The 24,881-nt window shown below is 48.7% G+C and overlaps 2 protein-coding genes and 1 long non-coding RNA gene across 3 annotated transcripts in view; 1 reads left to right on the top strand and 2 right to left on the bottom strand.

Moving 5' to 3' along the window:
- LOC140419917 (uncharacterized) overlaps positions 1 to 14,900 on the bottom strand; it is a 49,428-nt gene extending 34,528 nt beyond the window's left edge. Inside the window, exon 1 of the mRNA XM_072503973.1 lies at positions 14,883 to 14,900. The gene's annotated coding sequence lies outside the window, so the exon portion shown is untranslated. The remainder of the gene's footprint in view (positions 1 to 14,882) is intronic.
- The window catches only part of LOC140419927 (uncharacterized), a 378,337-nt gene that overhangs the window by 294,884 nt on the left and 58,572 nt on the right, over positions 1 to 24,881 (top strand). The gene's annotated exons all lie outside the window — the stretch shown is intronic.
- On the bottom strand, positions 933 to 14,860 carry LOC140419919 (uncharacterized). Its single transcript, XM_072503975.1, has 2 exons — positions 14,699 to 14,860; positions 933 to 6,698 (listed from the first exon to the last, which is right to left on the bottom strand). The coding sequence occupies exon 2, from the start codon at positions 6,349 to 6,351 to the stop codon at positions 4,969 to 4,971; it is 1,383 nt and encodes a 460-aa protein (XP_072360076.1). The 5' UTR covers positions 6,352 to 6,698; positions 14,699 to 14,860; the 3' UTR covers positions 933 to 4,968.

Below are 24,881 nucleotides of genomic sequence, written 5' to 3'. Positions count from 1 at the left end.
AGATGGTGGTCCTCCCGAGATTCCTCTTTGTGTTTCAGTGCCTCCCGGTGGTGATCACGAAGGCTTTTTTTAAAAGGATTGAGAAGAGCATCATGGGTTTTGTGTGGGCCGGGAAGACCCCGAGAGTGAGGAAGGGATTCTTACAACGTAGCAGGGATAGGGGGGGGCTGGCACTACCGAGCCTAAGTGAGCATTATTGGGCCGCTAATATTTCAATGGTGAGTAAGTGGATGGGAGAGGAGGAGGGAGCGGCGTGGAAGAGATTAGAGAGGGCGTCCTGTAGGGGGACTAGCCTACAGGCTATGGTGACAGCCCCATTGCCGTTCTCACCGAGGAACTACACCACAAGCCCGGTGGTGGTGGCTACACTGAAGATTTGGGGACAGTGGAGACGGCATAGGGGAAAGACTGGAGCCTTGGGGGGGTCCCCGATAAGAAACAACCATAGGTTTGCCCCGGGGGGAATGGATGGGGGATATGGAATGTGGCAAAGAGCAGGAATAACGCAACTGAAAGATATGTTTGTGGATGGGAAGTTCGCGAGTCTGGGAGAGCTGACCGAGAAATATGGGTTGCCCCAAGGGAATGCATTCAGGTATATGCAACTGAGGGCTTTTGCGAGGCAACAGGTGAGGGAATTCCCGCAGCTCCCGACACAAGAGGTGCAGGACAGAGTGATCTCAAAGACATGGGTGGGGGATGGTAAGGTGTCAGATATATATAGGGAAATGAGGGACGAAGGGGAGACTATGGTAGATGAACTAAAAGGGAAATGGGAAGAAGAGCTGGGGCAGGAGATCGAGGAGGGGCTGTGGGCAGATGCCCTAAGCAGGGTAAACTCGTCGTCCTCGTGTGCCAGGCTAAGCCTGATTCAGTTTAAGGTATTACACAGGGCGCATATGACTGGAGCACGGCTCAGTAAATTTTTTGGGGTGGAGGATAGGTGTGCGAGGTGCTCGAGAAGCCCAGCGAATCATACCCATATGTTTTGGTCATGCCCGGCACTACAGGGGTTTTGGATAGGGGTGACAAAGGTGCTTTCAAAAGTAGTGGGGGTCCGGGTCGAACCAAGCTGGGGGTTGGCTATATTTGGGGTTGCACAAGAGCCGGGAGTGCAGGAGGCGAGAGAGGCCGATGTTTTGGCCTTTGCGTCCCTAGTAGCCCGGCGCAGGATATTGCTAATGTGCAAAGAAGCCAAGCCCCCGGGGGTGGAGACCTGGATAAATGACATGGCAGGGTTTATAAAGCTAGAGCGGATTAAGTTCGTTCTAAGGGGGTCGGCTCAAGGATTCACCAGGCGGTGGCAACCGTTCGTCGAATACCTCGCAGAAAGATAGATGGAATGGAAAAAAGAAGGCAGCAGCAGCAGGATCGGGGCGGGGGTGGAGGTGGAGGAACCAGAAGGACTCTCAGGGTTGTTAATATATACTATATAATATGTATAGGTCGTTGCTACAGATAATTATATATTGGACTGTTAAATTATATTTTTGGAGAGTCTTACTTGTGATAAGGCAGTTGCCAATTAGGGTTAGTTTTCATTTTTGTTATTTATTATTTATTCATTTTCTGTTTATAAAATAGGTCATTGTTATTTGTGTTGTTATAATATTGTGTCAAGGATGCACAATGTACGGTGTTGGCGGACCAAAAATTTTCAATAAAATATTTTTTTTTAAAAAAGGTAGATGTTAAATGAGTGGAACAAGATCTGCCAAATGGAGAATAACGTGAGAAAATGTTTTGTCCATATTGGCCAGAAGGATAAAAAATCTTATTATCTAAATGGTGAGAGATTGCAGAGCTCTGAGATTCAGAGGGATCTGGGTGTCCAAGAGCATGAATCACAAAAGGTGAGTATACAGGTACAGCAAGTAATTAGGAAAGCTAATAGAATGTTATTGTTTATTGTGAGGGGAATTGAATACAAAAGTAGGAAGGTTATGTTTCAGTTATACAGGACATTGCTGAGACCACATCTGGAGCACTGCGTACAATATTGCTCTCATTTAAGGAATGATGTAAATGTGTTGGAAGCAGATCAGAGAAGTTTTACTGGACTCATACCTGGAATTGGAGGCTGGTCTTATGAGGAATGATTGGACAGGCTGGGCTTGTGTACGATGGAGTTTAGGTGACTTGATTGAACCGTGTAAGATCTTGAGGGGCCTTGACAGGATGGATGTGGAAAGGATGTTTCTTCTTGTGGGAGAATCTAGAAATTGTGGTCACTACAAAACCAATAACTTGCCCCATTTAAGGCGGAGGAGAACTTTTTTCTCTGAGGGTTGGGAGTCTTTGGAACTTTCTTCCTCAAAGGGCAGTGGAAACGGAGTCTTTGAATATTTTTAAGGCAGACCTGGATAGATTCTTGAAAATCAAGGGGTGAAAGTTTATCAGGGATAGGTGGGAATAAGACCACACTAAGACCATAAGGAATAGGAGTAGGCCATTCGGCCCTTCCAGCCTGTTGCACATTTCAATAGGATCATGTCTGAAACTAACATTCCTCATGTTCACTTTCCTGCCCTTTCCCCGTAATCCTCGGTTCCCTGACTGATCAAGAATCTATCTCAGCCGGGCAGCACAGTGGCGCAGTGGTTAGCACTGCTGCCTCACGATGTTCCCAGGTTCGATCCCGGCTCTGGGTCACGGTCAGTGTGGAGTTTGCACATTCTCCCCATGTTTGCGTGGGTTTCGCCCCCACAACCCAAAGATGTGCAGGGTAGGTGGATTGGCCACACTAAATTTCCCCTTAATTGGAAAAAAATGAATTGGGCACTCTAAATTTACATTTTTTTTTAAACTAAAAAAAAGAATCTATCTCAGCCTTAAATATACACAAGGACTCTGTCCCCACAATTCAGTTCCAAAGATTCTCAGAAGAAACTCCTCCTCACCTCAGTCTTAAATTGACATCTCTTTATTCTGAGACTATGCCCTCTGGTCAACACTCCCATGAGGGAAACATCCTCTCCGCATTTACCCTGTCAAACCCCTTAAGAATCCTGGATGTTTCAATGAGATCACCTCTCATTCTTCTAAATTCCAATGAGTAGAGTCCCAACCTGTTTAACCTTTGCTCATAACACAATCCCTCCATAATGGGGATCATCCTCGTGAACCTTCTCTAAACAGCCTCCAATAAAATAATATCTTTCCTTAAATAAGGGGACCAAAACTGCTCTCAGTTCTCCAGATGTGGTCTCACCAGCACCTTGTACAGCTGCAGCAAGACTTCCCGACTCTTATACTCCAACACCCTTGAAATCAGGGCCAACATTCCATGAGCCTTCCTGATTACCTGCTTCACCTGTCTGCTAGCTTTCTGTGTTCCGTGCACAAGTTCCCCCAAGTCCCTTTGTGCTGCAGCTTTCTGCAGTTTTTCTCCATTTAAATACTGTTCTTTTGTTCTCCCTTCCAAAATTAACTTCACATTTTCCCACATTATGCTCCATGTGGCAACTTTTTGTCCACTTGCTTAACCTCTCAATATCTCTTTGCAAACTGTTTGTATCCCCCTCGCAACTTGCCTTTCCATCTATTTTTGTGTTGTCTGCAAATTTGGGCACAGTACATTCACTTCCTTCCCCCAAGTCATTAATATAAATTGTACACAGTTGCGATCCCAGCACTGACCCCTGTGGAACCCCACTGGTTACAGGTCACCAATCTGAAAAAGAACCCCTTATTCCCACTCGCTGTTTCCTGCTCATTAACCAATTCTCTATCCATGTCAATATACTACCTCCAACACCATGGGTTCTTATCTCATGACTTAACGGTTTGTGAGGTACCTTGTCAAAGGCCTTCTGGAAGTTTAAATACAACACATCTACTGGTCCCCCTCTATTCACTCTGGTTGAGACTTCCTCGAAACACTCTGATAAAATTGTCAGACACGGTTTCCCTTTCACAAAAGCCATGCTGACTCTGCTTGATTCGATAATGATTTTCTCAATGTGCTCCTATTACTTCCTAGTAATTGATTCCAACATTTTTTCAATAATAAATGTTAGGCTAATCGTCCTATAGTGTCTCGTTTTTTGCCTCCCTCCCATTTTGAATCAGGGGTTGTCACATGGGCAGTTTTCCAATCCTCTGGTACTTCTCCAGAATCCAAGGATTTTTGGAAAATTACAATCAATGCATCCACTATCCCTGTAGCCATTTCTTTTAGGATCCTAGGCTGTAGCCATTTCTTTTAGGATCCTAGGCTGCAGCCATCCAAGAGACTGATCTTATCCCCATTCGTTTGTCCAATACAACTTCTCCAGTGATGGTATTTAATTGTTCCATTCGTATTCTTTAGTATTAATGGGATAGTCAAAGTATCTTGCACCATAAAGACTGATGCAAAAAAAATCTGTTTTAACTCCTCTGCCATTCATTCCGTAGGGCAGGGACTCACTTTAGGTATCTGGGGGTGCAGGGTGCCCGGGAGTGGGGGAGGCTTCGCAGGTACAATATCACTAGTTTGGTGGGGAGAGTGAAAGCTGATCTGGCAAGGTGGGATGGTCTCCCTCTGTCACTGGCGGGTCGGGTACAGGTGGTTAAAATGAATGTTTTGCTGCGATTTCTGTTTTTTTTTCAATGCCTACCGATTTTCCTGCCAAAGGCTTCTTTCAGGGAGATTGAGGGAAGGATTACCTCGTTCATATGGGGAGGGAAGGTGGCCAGAGAGAGAAAGGTGCTGATACAGAGAGGAAGGCAGGCAGAGAGTTTGGTTATCCCGAACCTGATGTTCTACTACTGGGCAGCGAATGTGGAGAGGTGCGGAGCTGGGTCAGAGGGGTTGATTCCCAGTGGGTCAGAATGGAGGAAAGTTTGTGCAGGGGGTCGGGACTGAAAGCACTAGCAACAGCGCCGCTCCCGATAGCTCCGGGTAAATACTCAGGGAGTCTGGTAATAATAGCTTCATTGAAAATCTGGAGGCAGTTTCGCCAACACTTCGGGTTGGGGGCAGGGTCAAGGGAAATGCCGATCACGTTCATACGCCTTCTCCCCTGTGTGAACTCGCTGGTGTTTCCGCAGGTTGGATAACCAAATGAATCCCTTCTCACACTGAGAACAGGTGAACGGCCTCTCCCCAGTGTGAAACCGCTGGTGACCCAGCAGGCTCCATGAAGTAGTGAATCCCTTCTCACACTGAGAGCAGGCGAACGGCCTCACCCCAGTGTGAACACGCTGGTGTGTCAGCAGGTTCGATGAAGTAGTGAATCCCTTCTCACACTGAGAGCAGGTGAACGCCTTCTCCCCAGTGTGAACTCGCTGGTGTCTCAGCAGGCCGGATGAAGTAGTGAATCCCTTCTCACACTGAGAGCAGGTGAACGGCCTCTCCCCAGTGTGAACTCGCTGGTGTGTCAGCAGGCCAGATGAAGTAGTGAATCCCTTCTCACACTGAGAGCAGGTGAACGGCCTCTCCCCAGTGTGAACTCGCTGGTGTGCCAGCAGACCCGATGAAGTAGTTAATCCCTTCTCACACTGAGAGCAGGTGAACGCCTTCTCCCCAGTGTGAACTCGCTGGTGTGTCAGCAGGCCGGATGAAGTAGTGAATCCCTTCTCACACTGAGAGCAGGTGAACGGCCTCTCCCCAGTGTGAACTCGCTGGTGTGTCAGCAGGCCGGATGAAGTAGTGAATCCCTTCTCACACTGAGAGCAGGTGAACGGCCTCTCCCCAGTGTGAAGTCGCTGGTGTGTCAGCAGGCCGGATGAAGTAGTGAATCCCTTCTCACACTGAGAGCAGGTGAACGGCCTCTCCCCAGTGTGAACTCGCTGGTGTGTCAGCAGGGTGGATAACTGAGTGAATCCCTTTTCACACTGAGAGCAGGTGAACGGCCTCTCCCCAATGTGAACTCGCTGGTGTGTCCGCAGGTCGGATAACTGAGCGAATCCTTTCTGACACTTAGAGCAGGTGAACGGCCTCGCCCCAGTGTGAACTCGCTGATGTCTCTGCAGGTCGGATAACCGAGTGAATCCCTTCTGACACTGAGAGCAGGTGAACGGCCTCTCCCCAGTGTGAACTCGCTTATGTGCCAGCAGTCCCGATGAAGTAGTGAATCTCTTCTCACACTGAGAGCAGGTGAACGGCCTCTCCCCAGTGTGAACTCGCTGGTGTGTCAGCAGGGTGGATAACTGAGTGAATCCCTTTTCACACTGAGAGCAGGTGAACGGCCTCTCCCCAGTGTGAACTCGCTGATGTTTCCGCAGGTCGGATAACTGAGCGAATCCCCTCTCACACACAGAGCACGTGAACGGCCTCTCCCCAGTGTGAATGCGCCGATGAACTTCCAGCTGAGATGGGACCCTGAATCCCTTCTCACAGTCCCCACATTTCCACCGTTTCTCCATGTTTTGGGTCTCCTCGTGTCTCTCCAGGTTTGCCGATCAGTTGAAGCCTCGTCCACACACAACACGTGTACAGTCTCTGTCCGCTGTGAATGGTGAGATGTTTTTTCAGGCTGCGTAACTGGTTAAAGCTCTTTCCACAGTCAGTGCCCTGGAACACTCTCACTCGGGCGTGTGTGTCTCGGTGCTTTTCCAGTCACACTGATGTTTTGAAGCCGACAGAAAAGACAAACATTTCTCCTTCTCGATTCAAAGTCCGGTGATATTCAGTTTCAAGGAATTGGGAGACTCAGTCAGATTGAGACGTGATGTTTGAGATTTCTGTCTGTAATTCCTCCTCTTCTAATATCCTGTAAAAACAATTTACAAAAGTTACTTTTCTTCTCCTCATTTTGGAGAAGGTTTCCTGAGGGTAACGACAGTCTGGCCGTGAGGTTAATCCTCCGGGTCCTCAGTCTTATTGAGGAATGTCCCCTTGGGTCTATTGTGGTGGTGATTCTTTTGTATTTTTGTTATTATGGGAGGGTTTATGTGTTGTTGACTTTATCCTACTCTGGTACAGACGGGGCTTTTATCTGTGAAAGGAGCAATTTGGAGAAACTTTGGTGCCTCTGGTGTAAAGTGAGTTGGAGGAGGGGGTAATGGCGCACGCACGATTGTGGTGTGAAAATCTGTTCCTGTTCTCTCTTGTTGCCTAACTAATGGTGGCAGTTAATCTGCAAATTTTCTCAGGGAATGTACGGGGCATCCATCACCCTATCAGAAGGAAAAATATCCTCTCCTTTCGAAAGGAGAAAGTCGACATCGCTTTATTACAGGAAACCCATCTGGATTATGAGGAACACTTTAAATTGAGGCGGGATTGGATGGGGAAGTTTTTTTCACCTCTTTTTCATCCAGTAACAGACTTGTGGCAATGCTTATTATACACTATCCAAGCAGTCAGGGTAACTCTGCCGATTACAATGTGCATGTCAATTTCCTTTGTGCCGGTCCCCCCATCTCCCGTCCCTCCCCTCCGCCCCTTCACTCGTCGTTTCTGGGTCCTTTCCTGGGCCCTTCACTGTACAATGGGAGTTATCTATTATTTACAAGTGGACGGTGCACCCCCCCCCCCCCCCCCACCCATTGATGGGCCTCCCCCCTTCCACCCCGCGCACTCCCTGTCCTGTTTTAAACCTTCCCTTGGGGGTTCCTCCTCTTGTGTTTTTGTTCTCGGCTCTCTGGTCTCTGTGTCAGTTGGTTTCTGGTTCTCCCACCTTGTCCCAGTAGCCCCCCCCACCTCTTTTCCTGCCTGCTCCCTGTGATCCCGTTGGCCCCCGTACACCCACCTCCCTCCCCAGTGTTCCATTGGCCGCTGGCTTCAAACAGGTCCTGGAACAAGTTGGTGAATGGCCTCCACACTTTGTGGGAACCATCCTCTGACCCTCGGACGGTGAGCTTGATCTTCACCAGGTGGAGAAATTCCGATAGGTCTGCCAGCCAGTCTGCAGCTGTGGGTGGTGCTGCTAATCGCCAGCCGAGCAGGATTCTCCAGCGGCCGATTAGAGAAGCAAAGGCAAGGGCGTCCGCCCTCTTCCCCATGAGTAGTTCTGTCTGGTCCGATACCCCGAAGACTGCCATTTGTGGGCACGGCTCCACCTTCATAACCATGGACATTGCCTCTAAATAGGCTGTGCAGAATTCGACAAGTCTGGGACATACCCTGAACATGTGGGCATGGTTTGCCGGGCCCCGCTGGCACCATTCACATTTGTCCTCCATCTCCGAGAAGAACCTGCTCATTCGGGTTAGTGTCAGGTATGCTCTGTGCACAACATTCAGCTGCATGAAGCTTAGCCTTGCGGAGGAGAAGGTGGAGTTGGTCCCGTTCAGTGCTTCGCTCCAGAGACCCCACCCTATTTCCGACCCTCGCTCTTCTGCCCATTTTTCCTGGGTTTCGTCAAGTAAGGAGCGCATCCTTATTAAGAGTTGTCCGTACAGGTCCCCACAGTTTCCCTTCCCCAGACTGTCTGCGTCCAGTAACTCCTCTTGCATTGTGCTTCTCAGGGTTTCTGGGTGTGCTGGTGTCTCCTTGCAGAGAAAGTGTTTGACCTGGAGCTCATCCCTGTTTGGTAGGTTCAGTCTCTCCATCAGCTCCTCTAAGGTCGCTAGTCTATTTCCCGTGTAAAAGTCCCTAACCATCAGTGTTCCCCCACCCTGTCTCTACCTCTTGAAGGTGGTGTTGAGAATGGCTGGTGCAAACCTATGGTTGCCGCAGATGGGGGCCATGAAGGACACATCGGTCAGACTGAAATGCTGCCACATCTGGTTCCAGGTTCTCAGGGTAGCTACCACCACTGGACTGGTGCTGCCGGGGATGGGAGTGTTGCCCTGGCGAGGGCCCGGAGGGTCATTCCTGTACATGAGGACTCGTCCATCATCACCCATTCCATGTCTGGGCCCTTTACCCATCTCCTCACTCTTTCGGCCGTGGCTGCCCAGTGACAGTATTGCAAGTTCGGGAGGGCCAGGCCTCCCATGTTTCTTCTCCATTGTAGTACTGTTTTAGGGATTTGGGAATTCTTGCCCCTCCGCACAAACGCCATAATCACCTTATCTATTGAATGGAAAAAGGCCTTGGGGATGTAGATCGGTAAGGATCTAAACAGGAAGAGGAACCTGGGCAGTACATTCATCTTGATCATCTGCATCCTCCCCGCCAGGGAAAGCAGGAATCCATCCCATCTCTGTGGGTTGTTTTTGACTTCCTCCGCCAGACTGGTCAGCTTCCACTTGTGGATCCGTGTCCACTCGTGGGAAACCTGGATCTCCAGGTAGCGGGATTTGTTTTGGGCTATTTTAACTGGGAGGCCCTCCAGCTCTGCCCCTCCCCCTCACCGGGAAATCTTTGTTTTTGCCCAGGTTGGGTTTGTGGCCCAAGAAGATTCCGAACACTCTCCGGGGAGGAGGGGGTCCTCGGAGGCGTACAGTCCCCGGTAGAAGGCCTTGAACGCTTGGTTGACCTTTTTTGGTTGGGCTACGGGACACCTATGGTTGGGCGGCACGGTAGCACAGTGGTCAGCAATTTTGCTTCACAGCGCCAGGGTCCCAGGTTCGATTCCCGTCACTGTCTGTGTGGAGTCTGCACGTTCTCCCCATGTCTGCGCGGGTTTCCTCCGGGAGCTCCGGTTTCCTCCCACAAGTCCCGAAAGGCATACTGTTAGGTGAATTGGACATTCTGAATTCTCCCTCAGTGTACCCGAACAGGTGCCGGAGTGTGGCGACTAGGGTATTTTCACACTAACTTCATTGCTGTGTTAATGTAAGCCTACTTGTGACAATTATAAAAATTATTCTACCAGTCTGCCTCTGTTATCCTTTACCTGGGCTATTTCCCTAGTGGCTGCCTTCTTTCTCAGCTGGTGAACCAGCAGGCGGCTAGCCCTCTCTGTGCTCATAAAAGGTCCTCCGTGTCTGGTGGAGTGGTCACTGCTTTCCTGGTGGGGAGCAGGTCAAAGTTCTTTTGCAGCTTCTTCCTCTCCAGCAGAAGCTCTATGGTCAGGGCCTCGGAGTATCGTCTGTCAACCTCCAGAATGGAGTTGATCAGTTGCTGCCTAACCGCTCTCTCTTCCCTGTCTCTACGAGCCTTTTGGCGATTATTTTTCCCCGAATCACAGCCTTCAGTGCCTCCCAGAATGTGGAAGGTGAGACTTCCCCGTTCTGGCTGTTAGTGATGTACTTGCCGATGGCCGGTGATGTTTTCTGGCAGAAGACCTTGTCGGCCAAGAGGGCCGTGTCCAACCTCCATGTGGGGCATTGGGTTTGTCCCGTCTCCAACCTCACATCCATGTAATGTGGAGTGTGGTCTGAGATTACAATCATGGATTATTCCGCTCTAGCTATTTCTGGAAGTACCGATTTCCCCACAACAAAGAAGCCGATGTGAGTGTAGACCTTGTGTACTGGTGAGAAGAACGAGAATTCCTTCTCATCCGGGTGTAAGAATTGCCAGGGATCCACTGCCCCCGTCTGCTCCATGAACGTTCCCAGTTCCCTCACCATGGCTGTCATTTTCCCTGTTCTGGGATTGATCTGTCAGTAAATGGATCCTGCAAACAGGTGTGAAGTTCCCCCGCTCATGATCAGACCGTATTCCCCCCTCTTCTATCTCCCTCCCAGCCCACTGTATCCCCCCCTCTTCTATTCTGCCCCCCACCCCACCGTATCCCCCTCCTCTATCCTCTCTTTCTCCCCCCCCCCCCCCCCACTCACACAGACGCTCTCTTCCCAGTGGGAGATGTGCCACGGGCCCTCTCTCTCCCGTACTTCCTGGCACTAGCTTTCCCGCTGGTGTGCCCCCCCCCCCCCCCCCCCAACCCAGGATCGATCTGACCCCCATCCTACACCCGCTCTGCTTGTGTCCCTGCTGCCTCCTCCTCACCCTCTCCTGCGCTCTGCTGACCTCGCCCCCTCCCTCCTATGAGCTGGCTCCCCTGTTCATTGCGAGGTGACGCCCTGTCGATGTCTGGCGGTTTGGGGAAGCTGTCCCTCCCAATCAGATTGCCCAGCATTTGGGCCACGTAGTCGATTGGGGCCGCCGACCCGCTTGCTCGCCGCTCCTGTCCATTGCCGCAGTGTCTGTGACCCTGCAGCCTTTCGAGCTGTTGCTTCCTAGCATTTTGTTGTCCGCACTATTGTTGAGGGTGAGGGGATGTTGAAGTCTGATTTTGCGGCTAAATTCGGCCGACAGTGCCTATTTTTCTGTTGTATGGAGGAGAGCCACCTGATGTGTGACTGCTCAGCACATCCCCGTCACAAGTTCCCTCTCTTTTGAATGTTGACTTGAAACTGCGATCTTATGTTTTGGCGATAAGGCTGGAGGACATCCTTCCGACAATCGTGCGGGAGGACCAGACTGGGTTTATACGCGGAAGATTTTCCAGTAACAACGTTGGAAGGTTGCTGAATTTGATTCAGGCTGTTCAGAAATATGCATTGGATGGGCTGGTGATCTCCTTCAATGCATAGAAAGCTTTTGCTTGAGTTGAGTGGAATTATCTGGTGTATCCGCTGCGAGGCTTCGGGTTGGGTGAGGATTATATTGAGTGGATTCAATTGTTACATCACAAACCGGCAGCGGCGGTGCTCACCAATGGTTTGCGGGCATCGAATTTTCAGCTTCAGAGAGGCACTAGACTGGGCTGCCCTCTGTCCCCCTTGTCCACTGAGCCAATGCCAGAGGCTATCAGATCGGAGTCTCTGATATCGGGACTGGGGTGAGGCAGCACAAGATCACTGTGTGTGCAGATGACGGGCTGCTGTTTGTGTTGAACCCCAGTGTTTCAGTCCTGGACATTATTGGAGTAGTGGATAGATTTTTTAAAAAGTATTTTCATTCAGATTTTAACATTTGCAACACATAACATTACAAAGTAAAACCAACACAAAACCCCTAAACCCACCCCAACTCCCTAACCAAACTCTTCACCTCCCTCCCCTCCCACCTAGCAGTTCCTTTAAATTATAGAACATAGAATCCGTACAGTGCAGAAGGAGGCCATTCAGCCCATCGAGTCTGCACCGGCTCTTTGAAAGAGCACCCTACATAAGCCCATGTCTCCACCCTATCCCTATAACCCATTAACCCCACCTACCCTTTAATGTAAGCCTACAAAGCCTCCGTTTCCCTGCTCCAACCCCACACCTACTCTGCGTTCGCCGCCCAATAATAGTATAACAGGTTCAGCAGGGCCAAGCTGCCTGACTGTCGCCCTCTCTGAATCACCGTCTTCCTAATCCTTGCCACCTTATCTGCCCACACAAACGATTAAACCAACCAATCCACCCCCATAAAGACCAATTTTGGCAAAAAGACCATTAGGCACGGAGATAAAAATAAAAACCACAAAATGTTCATCTTAACTAGCTGTACCCGATTGTGGATAGATTTAGTGCCTTCTCTGGTTATAAGATGAATTTTACTGAGTCAGAGGCCATGCTGGTGAGGGGAGGGGGGGTGTTGAAGGGTAAGCCCCCTCCTCTTGCTAAGTTCCCAATCAGATGCTCCCCCCTTGGGATTTAAATATCTGGGAATATCAATGACCCTCCCCCCCTTTTTAGACAGCTACATGGGGCCAACTGTCCACAGCTGATGGTGACTATTAGGTGGGACCTTGGCCGGTGGTCGGCTCTTCCGATTTCATGGCGAGGGAGGATCACCTTCGTTAAAATGAATGTGTTGCCCAGACTGCATACCCTCTGCAGATGCTGCCTATGCTGCTGTCAACCATGGTCATTCAGGAAACTAATGGAATGATTAGTACATTTATCTGGAATAAAAATAAACCTCACCTCAACTTAGTTAAGCTCCAGTCACCAGGAGCTAAAGGTGGGGGTCTCCGGAATATCAGGCTTTACCAATTGGCCTCTCATCTTAGTTTCACGCGGAATTTGGTTACCATAGACCCAACATCCATCAGGCTCGATATGGAAGCAGGCCAATCAGTTCTCCCTCTATCCAAAACTGGCACAGACTGATTACAGAATGTATCCCATTGCAATTGTAATGTCTGTACTTCATTCTAAGTCTGATGCATTTGTTAAATAATGAGACCCCTGTCTCAAATATATGTGCTCCAATTTGACAGACTTGCTCCTCCAGGGATTTCCATCAGTGAATTCAATTCAACTGAGCCCAGAGTAGGGCACAGTGAGGCACAGTGGTTAGCACAGAGCCAGGGAACCAGGTTTGATTCCTTGAATGCCTATCTGTGTGGACATGGACATTCGCCCTGTGTCTGTGTGGGTTGCCTCTGGGTGCTCCAGTTTCCTCCCACAGTCCAAAGATGTGCAGGTTAAGTGGATTGGTCATGCTAAATTGCCCCTTAGTGTCCAAAGATGTTAGGTTAGGTGGGTTGACGATGATCAATGCACCGGATTATGGGAATCGGGCGGGGAGTCTGCCTCGGTGAGTGCTTTTTCTGAGGGTCAGTGCAGACTTGAAGAAGCGAATAGCCTCCTTCTGCACTATAGAGATTCTGTGTCATCTATGTTATTTTAATTCAACTATGCTGTTAGTCTGTTTTGGGGTGTGCATTGGTATCCTTCTGTTTTTATATAATCTTACCCTCTTTCCCCACTCACTCTGTTTACCGGTTGTTCAATTAATCTGGCATTTCATATAGCGGCTCTGGTCCCTAAAATATCCTGCTACAAATTAATTCTGCAATGTGTTGCTTGTATTTATGCAGCAATATCAGTTGTTCTACATTGTACCCATTTTCCATCAATTTTTCTGTTAGTCTGTTGCATTCATTATTTTTAAAAGTTTTTAAAAATAACAAAAGAAATATTAAAAATCTGTCCAACTCATCCATGAATATATTCATGACGTGGAGATGCCGGCGTTGGACTGGGGTGAGCACAGTACGAAGTCTTACAACACCAGGTTAAAGTCCAACAGGTTTGTTTCGATGTCACTAGCTTTCGGAGCGCTGCTCCTTCCTCAGGTGAATGAAGAGGTATGTTCCAGAAACACATATATAGACAAATTCAAAGATGCCAAACAATACCAGGAATGCGACCATTAGCAGGTGATTAAATCTTTACAGATCCAGAGATGGGGTAACCCCAGGTTAAATTCACACCTCTTTAACCTGGGGTTACCCCATCTCTGGATCTGTAAAGATTTAATCACCTGCTAATGGTCGCATTCCAAGCATTGTTTGGCATCTTTGAATTTGTCTATCTATGTGTTTCTGGAACATACCTCTTCATTCACCTGAGGAAGGAGCAGCGCTCCGAAAGCTAGTGACATCGAAACAAACCTGTTGGACTTTAACCTGGTGTTGTAAGACTTCGTAATGAATATATTCATTGACTCTCAAACTCCACTGGTCCATGTGGAAGAGAAATCCAGAAACTAACAACCCACTGAGGGAAGAGATGACTGGAAATATATAACATAGCTACAGCACAATATTACACAACTGGAGTTAATAATAAATGTACTTTATTACAGACCATATGTAATATATCTAATCTGTACCATTTAAAAATACTAGACATATCTCTCTGATATTAATTTACTGACCCCTTAAATGTGAGCCATCTCCAGGGGAAACCAGCCCTTTAATTGTGAGCATTGGGAAAGAGACCATCCTTTTAGCCAGACAAATAAATGTGTCGAGCTGAGGGAACAAAGGATGTCAATGTCTTTAAGAGAGAGAGAGAGACCTGGGCCAAGCTTTGCAGAGTCTGCACCCTCCCTGGATTCACTTCCTTTCCCTTCAGTTGCTGCAAGTGACCAATTGAAGGTGAGAATGAGAAAAGAAATGGAAAGGGGGAGAAAGGAAAGTGTTTCACTCACAGATGTTGGAGACACAGGAGGAAGTTTCACTTCCAATGCCCGCTTTGTGACGTCACGAGAACCCGATCTGAATCAACCAATAAGAATCACTCTGTTCAACAGACGTTTTCGGGTCTCAGTGCGCAGACTCGGCACGCGGACACGGGAGCCCCGAAGCCCCACCCCCACCAGTTTTCCCCTGTACCTCCTCGAGACAAAGGTTTCCAAAAAACCGGCTGATGGATGCAGCCAGATCGAGAAGCAACTCGGTGAGCTTCCCCTGGCCCGGGACTGCGCATGTCCCAAGGAAGAGGGGAAGTTGCGTATGTGCAGGGGAGAGCCCGCCTCCTGACCTTCTGAGGTTTTGATCATTGGAAAGAGTTGTGGGACCGGAAGGACTCTCGTCCTCCAGCCAATCAGCGCGCGGGCTTTGTGTGAATGAAGATTGAGCTTCACACAGACTGAAACGTCCTCCTGTCTCCAATATCTGTCAGTAAAACACTTTCTTTTCTCCCCCTTTCCATTTCTTTTCTCATTCTCACCTTCAATTGGTCACTTGCAGCAACTGAAGGGAAAGGAAGTGAATCCAGGGAGGGTGCAGACTCTGCAAAGCTTGGCCCAGGTCTCTCTCTCTCTCAAAGACATTGACATCCTTTGCTCCCTCAGCTTGACACGTGTATTTGGCTAAAAGGATGGTCTCTTTCTGAATGCTCACAATTGAAGGGTTCTTTTCCCCAGGAGATGGCTGACAGTTAAGGGGGCAGTAAATTAATATCAGAAATAACGAGAAATGTCCAGTGTAGTTATATGGCACAGAGCAGATATATTATTGATAGTTCTGCAATAAAGTACATTTATTATCATCCCATTTTCTCCAAATGAAATGTGTTTCAATGGGTACCCGCATGGGTCCTAGCTACGCTTGCCTAACACAAGACCCTGCTTCCATACCCGCATGTCTACCCTTGTCTTCTGCAGTGTTGCAGTGAAGCTCAATGCAAACTGGAGGAACAACATCTCATCTTCCGGTTAGGCACGCTAATTCCTTCCAGTCTCAACATCGAATTCAACAACTTCAGATGATCAGCTCTACCCCACCTCGACCCATTTGTTTTCATCCCATTTCATTTTAACTGTCTTTTACCATTTATTTCTCTCTTGCCTTTCTTTATATATATTTACCCCCCATCTTCTCCACGTTTCCTTACTTTCTCCCCTTTGCTTCCCACCTTCCCCTCCCCCACATCTACAACTTCATAGTTTACCCTCTGATGTTAATTTCTCTGCAGTTTGGCCTTTCACACCTTTTGTTCTCTCTGGGGACTGTCATTAGCACTCCCCTTGCGTTATGTGGCTATTGGCACCTCGTTTCCTTGGTTTCTGTGGCTATGACTCATCTTTCATTCTCACTCCACAATATAAATATTTCCCACTTTCTCTGTCTTTTAGCTTTGACAAAGGGTCATCTGGACTCAACGTTAGCTCTTTTCACTCCCTACAGATGCTGCCAGACCTGTTGAGATTTTCCAGCATTTTCTCTTTGGTTTATTATCATTTCTTGTCTTGTAATATTGTTCTGTAGCTATGTTATATATTCCTAGTCATCTCTGCCCTCAGAAGGTCGTTAGTCTCTGGAATTCTTATCCATAGTGACCAGTGGAGGCGGGGAGGGTCATTGAATGTTTTTTACGGATAAATTGGACAGATTGTTTTAAATCTGTTTATTATTATATTTTTAAAAAATATTTTTTTAAGCATAACCACAACAGAGTAACAGTAAAATTGGTGGAAAATGGGTACAGAGCAGAACAAGAGCTATTGCCAGCAACAATACAACAACATTTTGCAATAGAACAACCAGATAACAAGTTAACATCGTGGGCGCGATTTTCCGAAGAGGAAACAAAGTCCCCTAGCAAGCACGTTTAGCTGCGTGTTTCATGCCACTCTCAGCGCTGAGAAACACATGGCTATTCAACGTGACACGCATTGTATAGAGGACCGGAATGGGGACGCACAGCCAAGGCTGCACTTAACCCATTTTTCTACTGTGAGGAGCTTCGCTGGCCGGAACTCCCCAGTTTAGCGAGAGATGGTGAGGCCATTTTTAAATGATGTCTAAATCTCCAAGGCTCCAGAAACGAGCCCTGACCTCCCGACCCCACCCCCTCCAGCCCGATCGCACTATGGAAGGGTCGCCAGCCACCCGAACCCCTCTCAAGACACACGCTGGGCACCCCCTGCCCGATCACATGCACATGCAAAAAATGCCAGCCTGGCAGTGCCAGGCCAGCACCCAAGTGGCACTGCCAAGGGCCAGGCTGACCCTTGTCACCGTGAACATTGTCCTCTTATTTCGCAAAATGACCCTGGTCCTCGTCCCATAGCAGGAATGGTAGGTCTGTCCCACCCAGCCCTTCCTTAACCGCAGCCGGTCCTTCTCCCTCAGATGTGTCTCTCGGAGGAAGACTACGTCGGCTTTCATGCTTTTCAGGTGGATGGAGACTCTGGATCTTTTTACTGGGCCGTTAAGTCCCCCAACGTTCCAGGTGACTATTTTGTCCCCCCGTTCCTGTGGGATCAAACATACTTACCTGGTGGTCGGGCCCCTGCGCTCCGGGGTTTCCCTTTTCCAGAGGACATCCAACATGGCCGCCAACTGTGTGTACACCATGTGGGTGAGCCCCTGCTCTCCAAGGTTTTCCTTTGTTCAGGGACCCTCCAAAGTGGTTGCTTGCAGAGCCATTTTGTTCCAAGTCGCCACATGTGGCCTGTTGTAGCCGGTCTAATGCCTTCCATCTTTCTACACCTATTTCTCCCTTCCGGTCTTCTTCCCTCCACCCCCGCACCCCCCCCCCCCCCCCCCCCCCGGTCTTCTCACCCGCACACACCCACCTCTATTCCGTAGCTAAACCTTCCCCCTCCCTGCTGTTTTCTCCCCTGATTATCCCTCCGTGCCCGTTATCTGCCCGACCCCACCCTGGGGCCAGGTGGCTTCCCCCTCCGCAGCCTCTCTCTCCTGCATGAATCCCGGTGCTAGCTACCTCACTAGTGTGGTGGCCCCCTCCTGGGAGTTGTTTCACTTCCTCCCATTGCCCGATTTCTGGGCTTCCTGTCCGCCATTTCCCTGTGCTTAGCTATATTTAGATCATCCTTCCCTCTCTTGCTGCTCTCGTCTCCAAAACGGGGCAGTGTTCACCCGTGTGAAGCGGTCTCTGTGGCAATGGTCTCCTGTTGGCTGTGCAGACTGTAAAAGGGAGAGAGCTTTTTTTTGTTAAAACATTGCTTTATCAAAGTCTCATTCTGCGGGCTCTTCATCGCTGCCCCTGCTGCCATTTCTCCAGTCTGTTCTCTGCGACGAACATGCGTCTGCAGGGAGCGTGAGAAAGTGTTCCCTGCCTTGATACATGACCCAGAGCTTGGCTGGGTCCAGCATTCCGAATCCTACGCCGTTTCTGTACAGCGCGGCCTTCACTGTGTTAAATCCGGCCCAATGCTTGGCCAGGTCATCCCCAACGTCCTGGTAGATCCGGATCTTGTGACCTTCCAGGCTGCAGTTTGTGGACTGCCTGGCCCAGCACAGGATTCTTTCCCGGTCCTGGTACCGGTGCATCTTGCCGATTATCGCCCTCGGCTGTTATCCGGTTTGGGCTTTGATGGGAGCGACCGGTGCACTCTGGCAATTTCTGGTGGTTTGGGGAAGCTGTCCCTTCCCAGCAGGTTACCCAGCATTTGGGCCACATAATCTGTGGGGTTCCTACCTTTGCTCCTCTCCGGTAGGCTCACGATTCGTAGGTTCTGCCGCCTCGACCGGTTCACCTGATCCTCAACCTTTCCTCTCAGGTTGCCTTGTATCGCGACCAGCCTTGCCACCTCCTTTTCCAGGGCGATGATCCGGTCGCTCTGGTCCGTTGTGGCTCTTTCCAGATCTTTAATCGTTGCCTCCTGGGCCTCCAGTCGCTTTTCGGCTTTATCCAGGGTCACCTGCATGTTCACCAGAGCTTCGGCCACAAGCTTCACCGCAGTTTGTATGTCCAATTTCATCTCTTCGTGGTATTCCCTCAACTCACTTGAGAGGAATATCCTCCATCCATCCCCTGGTGAGAGTGGGCTTTTCGTGCGGTGGGTCGGTTCCTCTCACTCTGGCGGGTTCCGAGGTTCACCGCCTCGTGCGCTGGTCGGCTCAGCCAATTGTTGTTTGTCCCGGCTTTTCCCACTCCTGGTCTCCACTCAGCCTCTGGACTGGCTGTTGTTCAGCATCTTTCCTTCTTCCTTCATTTTGTAATGGTGTGGGGCTGATTTGTATCATTTGCAGGCGTTTGTCAAGGAAAAATAGTCTATTTTTCAGGTTCGCGGGAGGAGAGCCACCTGATGTGTGACTTCTTAGCAAACCCCCGAAACCGGAAGGCCCCTCGCCTTCTCTCTGTTCTCGTACTGGACCCTACTTGCCCTCCGTAGCTGCCGCACCGCTTTTCTCGTCATCAACCTATCAAAGTGCCCCTGCAGCCTCTTCCTCACCCCAGCAACTCCTTAGTGGCCCCCCTCCCCGGTATCTCCTGCCCACCTCGACTATCTGGTCCAGCAGCCGTCCGTGCTCCTCCCTCCTCCTCCGACCCCTGTGAGCCTTAAACAAGATAATCTCACATTGAACCACCGCCTTCAACGTCTCCCAGAACGTGGGTGCCGACACCTTCCCATTCTGATTCAGCTCCACATAATCCCCAGTCACCCTCCTCACCTTATAACAAAACCCCTAATCCGCCAATATGCCTGAGCCCAGCCTCCATCCCGGCCTCTGCACCTGTCCCGAATGAAGCCTCACATCCAGCCAGTGCAGTGCAAGATCTGAGATCATGATTCACGCATAGGCCACTCCCACTACCCCCACCAGCACCACCCGACTCACCACAAAGAAAGCAATACTTCAATACACATTATACACATGCGAGAAGAAGGAGTACTCCCTCCATCCATGGTTCCTGAACCTTCATGGGACAACCATTTCCATATTCTCCATAAACTCTCCCAACTCCTTTGTCATCCTCGACCTTCCCATCGACTTGGGCCTCGACCTGTCCACCTTCGGCTCCATTTCACAATTAAAGTCTCTGCCCATAATCAGTTGCTGTGTATCTATCGCCAGGATCGCTCCCAAGACCCCCTTATAAACCCAGCAACTTCCCAATTAGGCACATATACATTGACTAGCACCACAGGCATCCCGCCTAGCACCCCACTCACTATCACACACCTTCCTCCTGGGTCCTGCACCTCCCTGGCCCCCACGAACCCGGTTCTCTTGTTCAGCAAGATGGCTACCTCTCCTTGACTCTGAATCAAACCCCGAGTGGAAGACTTGCCCCACCCATCCCTCCCTCAGCCTAACCTGATCCTTTACCTGGAGATTCGTCTCCTGTAGAAAAATCACCTCCGCTTTCATACCCCTCAGGTGTGCAAAAACCCGGGCCCTCTTGACCGGCCCATTTAGCCCCCGGACATTTCATGTCACAATCTTACTGGAGGCTTGTACCTCTATTCCCCGCTACCGTCCGCCATCATCCCCTATCAGTTCTGCCTCACTTAATTCTGCCCTGAACTGGGCCCATCCAAGATGGCCCCCCTCTCTGCTCATGACTGCTCTCAGCCTCCAATCCTGACACATTACAATCCCCCCGCCGCCACCACCCCTACCTGACCATCCCACTCCCCCTCCCCTTCCCCCACTTGACCACCCCTCACAAACTATCTAAAACCTTTCTAATTGATGTTACTGCACTTGTGTTTCAGCCGGCTGGGTGAATTATTGAATTTCTTACCATACATGGAGCAGGTGAATGGTCTCTCCCTGGTGTGAACTCACGGGTATATCTGCAGATCAGATTAATTACTGAATCCCTTCTCACACTTGGAGCAGGTCCCTCCCCGGTGTGAACCCACTGGTATCTCAGCTGGTGGGATGATGTTTTAAATCTCTTTGTGCAGTGACAGCAGCTGAACGGTTTATCCTCAGTGTGAGTGGTGGGCCATCAGTTCCACAGAGCTTTTAAAGGCACTCACACACTCAGAGCACTTAAACTGTCTGTTATTGGTGTGAGTGACATGGTATTTCAGTGAGCTGGAGGACAGAGTGAATCTCTTCCCACACTCTGAGCAGGTGACCGATCTCACCAGTGTGACTGCATCGATGAGCTTCCAGCGCAAATGCAAATCTGAATCTGTTCCCAAAGGCTCCATACTACTGCAGATGCTGCATACTTTCCCCATGTTGCAGGATACTAAGGACTGTCCAGGTTCAATAATAAGTTGAAGCCTCGTCCATTCTCCCCCCCCCCCCCCCCCCCCCCCACCCCCACCCCATAAACACACACACACACACACACACACTGGGATGGTCTTTCCTAAGTCAATGCATTGGAACACTTTCCAGTAACACCAATATTTAAAAGTTTTTGAAGCAGACAGAGCAGAGACACATATTTTTCCTTCTAGATTCAAAGGCTGATTATATTTAGGTTCCGATGAATTGAGTTACTACACCAAATTTCCTCTTGGCCTTCACTGCTCTAAGGAGAACAACCTCGGCCTCTTCACAGAACTGAGGTTCCTCATTCCTGTCACCGTACTAAATCCCTGCAGCCTTTCCAAAGTCTTGACATCCTTCCTGAATTATGGGGCCCATACCTGGGCCTCATTTGCTGAGGAAGAACATTGAAAAGCAGAGAAGTCATGTTCAATTTGTTAGATCCTGGTTTGACTACACTTCGAATACTGTGAGCAGTTCTGCATCTCCATAATTATAAAAATGAGAGAGAGAAACAGGACAAGGTGCAAGAAAGATTCACAAGGATGGTACATGAATGGAGAGTTTTAAGTTACAGGATAGACTGAACAGACTGGGGTATTTTCTCTGGGAAAGAGAAGGCTGATGGTTGACCTGATAGAGACTTTAAGATTATAAAGGTTTTTTTTAGGGTTGTTGTTGAGATGAAGAGCTTTCACTTGTGGGGGAGGCCAGAAATTGTGGAAACAAAGATAAGATGATCACTGATAAATTCAGGAGGAACTGTTCTTTTTTTCAGGGAGGTGAGAATGTGGACCACGCTACCACATGAAGTGGTTGAGGTCAGAGACAGATATAAGGGGAACCTAGATGAACACATGACGGAAGAAGGAATAGAAGGTTCTGCTGATTTACAGGAGTTGAAGTAGAATTGAAAGAAGCTCAAGTGGAGCCTAAACACTGACGTAGACCAACTGAGCTAATGTCAGAATGAATAGTCTTGACTGTAATTAGCAGCAATAACAGCAAAATCCAATCTCTGCACTCACATATGAACTCGCTGGAGTCTCAGCTGGGTAGATGACCCGAGGAATCCCTTTCCAAACTGGATGCAGGTGAACGGCTTCTCCCCTGCGTGACTGGATTGTTGTGACAGCAGGTGGGACAACTGAATGAATCTCTTCTCACACAGAGAGCAGGCGAATGTCCCATCCTCATTGTGAACTCACTGGTGGTTCAGTCGGTTGGCAGAATATGTAAATCCCTTCCCATACACGTCAACAGCTCTAACTGGTGTGACAGTGTTGATGAGTTTCCATGCAAGTAGAATCTGAATTAGTTCCCACAATTCCTACATTTCCATGCCTCTACGGTCTCTCCAAAATCTGAATGGTTCGATGTTATTTCAGGCTGCATAACTGGTTGAGGATCTTTCCACAGTCAGTGCTCTGGAGCACTTTCACTTCCCTGTGTGTATTTCACTGCTTTACCATTCACACTCCCATGTTTCAAACTGACAGAACAAAAAGTCACTTCTCCAAGATAAAAAGACTGATGATATTCACAACCTGAGAAATTGAATGAATCAATCAGACCCTGCCGACATTTGATTTAGTTTACAGTCTGTAAAAGCTCCCCTTCTAAAATGCTACAAAAAAGGTCATTACAGTCAGTTGCATTCAGTTCACAGCACTCTCGCCTCTGAATCAAAGGTCCCGATATTTATATCTTACTCAAGGATTTGAGCATAAAAACCAAGGAAGACTACTGCAGTCTGGAAGGAGAATGTAGAATTTCAGATCAGGCATGAAACCGAGCTCTGGTCTGCCTGTTCGGATGGATGTTTAAGATACAAGGTCACTGTTTCAAAGAAGAGCAGGGGAATTATTCCTGGTGTCCTGGCCAATATTTATCTGGTAATCATCAAATAAAATTTTTTGGTGGAATCCAGATGTTTGTCTCTGATGCCAACACAACTGCAGCAAAAATAGATGACAGAAATTCAGAATACAAAATTCTACTTGCCATGAAACATCCTTCTCCCTCTCAAACTATAAATCTCTGTCCCCTCATGCACTCCCGTCTCACTATTTATTTTAACACTAATTCACCCCACTGTTCTCCTGCTTTTCCCCAATTCTCCTCCCCTCAAGATGCTGACTCTCTGGTAGTTTCACTCTCACCTATTGTCCTCCCCAATATGTCACCCAAGTGTCTAAATCTTATCCTTAAGTTAACAAACTGTTTTGCTAAGGGGAGAGGCATGGTGGTGCAGTAGTTAGCACTGCTACCTCATGGCGCCAAAGGAAGTTTGCATATTCTTCCCGTGTCTGCTTGGGTCTCATCCCCACAACCCAAAGATGTGCAGAATAGCTGGATTGGCCACGCTAAATTGCCCCTTAATTGGAAAATGAATTTGGCAGCAGTGGTTAGCACTGCTGCCTCATGACACGGAGGACCCAGGATCGATCCCGTCCCTGGGTCACAGACCGTGTGGAGTTTGCCCATTCTCCCTGTGCCTACCTGGGACTCACCCCCACAACTCAAAAAGATATGCAGGGTGGGTGAATTGGCTATGCTAATTTTGCCCCTTCGTTGGAAAAAAAAAAATTGGGTACTCTAAATTTATATTAAAAATTGGAAAATAAATTAATTGGGTACTTTAATTTTTTTTCCATTTACCCACAAGTACTTTGTGCCAGGATGAGGTTACTGCCGCCCACTCCTCCTCGCTTTTCATCCCAGTCCCAGTAATTTGGAGACTGGGCTCAGTATGGGTAATGGCGACCGGAGCTCCCACAATCCCCCGCGCTTGAGAAACCGCTTTATCCGCAGCGCTGGCGGGGAGCACGGGACTGCGCATGTCCAAGGAAGAGGTCAGTTGCACACACAGAAAAAGGCTATTCCATTGGGCATGTGGTCCGCTCTTGAGGTCAAAAGTGCTTCCGTGGCCACGTGACATGGTGCCCTGTGGCTTTAAGCGGCTGGCAACCAATGGGGAAGTGTTAAACGATCGGAGGACTCTGCTCTTCCGCCAATCAGAGCTCCCCCATTGTCTCAATGCAGGAAGCTGGACATGGAGGTTTCTGCCGAGCAAAGCTGTTGTTTCTCGAATGCTGAATGAGCTTGAACTTCACACAGACTAAAACTTCCTCCTGTATCCAACATCTAGGGAGTAAAACTTTCTTTTCTCCCCCTTTCCATTTATTTTCTCATTCTGATCTTCAATTGGTCACTTGCAGCAAATGAAGAGAAAGGAAGTGAATTCAGGGAGAGTGCAGACTCTGGAAAGCTTGGCCCAGGTCTCTGTCTATGAAAGACATTGACATCCTTTGCTTCCTCAGCTTGACACCTTTATTTGCCTGGCTAAAAGGATGGTCTCTTTCCTAAAGTTCACAATTAAAGGGCTGGTTTCCCCAGGTGAAGGCTGAACATTTAAGGTACAGTAAATTAATATCGGCCAGAGAAATGTCCAGTGTTGTTATATGGGGAAAATTAGATATATTATTTATGGTTCTGTAAAGTACATTTATTATTCTAGTCTTGTAATATTGTACTGTAACAATGTTTTATATTTTCAGTACTCTCTTACCTCAAGAGGATTGTTAATCTCTGGAATTCGTTTCCCAGAGGAACCAGTGGAGTCTGGGGGTCATTCAATATATTCAAGGATGAGCTAGACAGAATTATTTTTTTTAAATTCTAAGTGCCCAGTGTTTTTTTTTAATTTAAGGGCCCCTTTCCCTTGGACATGTGCAGTTCCAGACCACCCACCCACATGGCGGATAGAGAGGTTTCTCCAGCATGGGGGGATTGTGGGAGCTGCGCTCGCCATTACTCGTCCGGAGCTGAGTCTCCAATCTCCTGGGACTGGGATGAAAAGTGAGGGGGTGGATATTGACACCAACCTGACAAAAAGTACAT

The sequence above is a fragment of the Scyliorhinus torazame genome, chromosome 5 (assembly GCF_047496885.1).
Source record: "Scyliorhinus torazame isolate Kashiwa2021f chromosome 5, sScyTor2.1, whole genome shotgun sequence".
NCBI lineage: Eukaryota > Metazoa > Chordata > Chondrichthyes > Carcharhiniformes > Scyliorhinidae > Scyliorhinus > Scyliorhinus torazame.
Note: the sequence above shows the minus strand (reverse complement) of the source record. Positions and strands in the feature narration are given on the sequence as shown.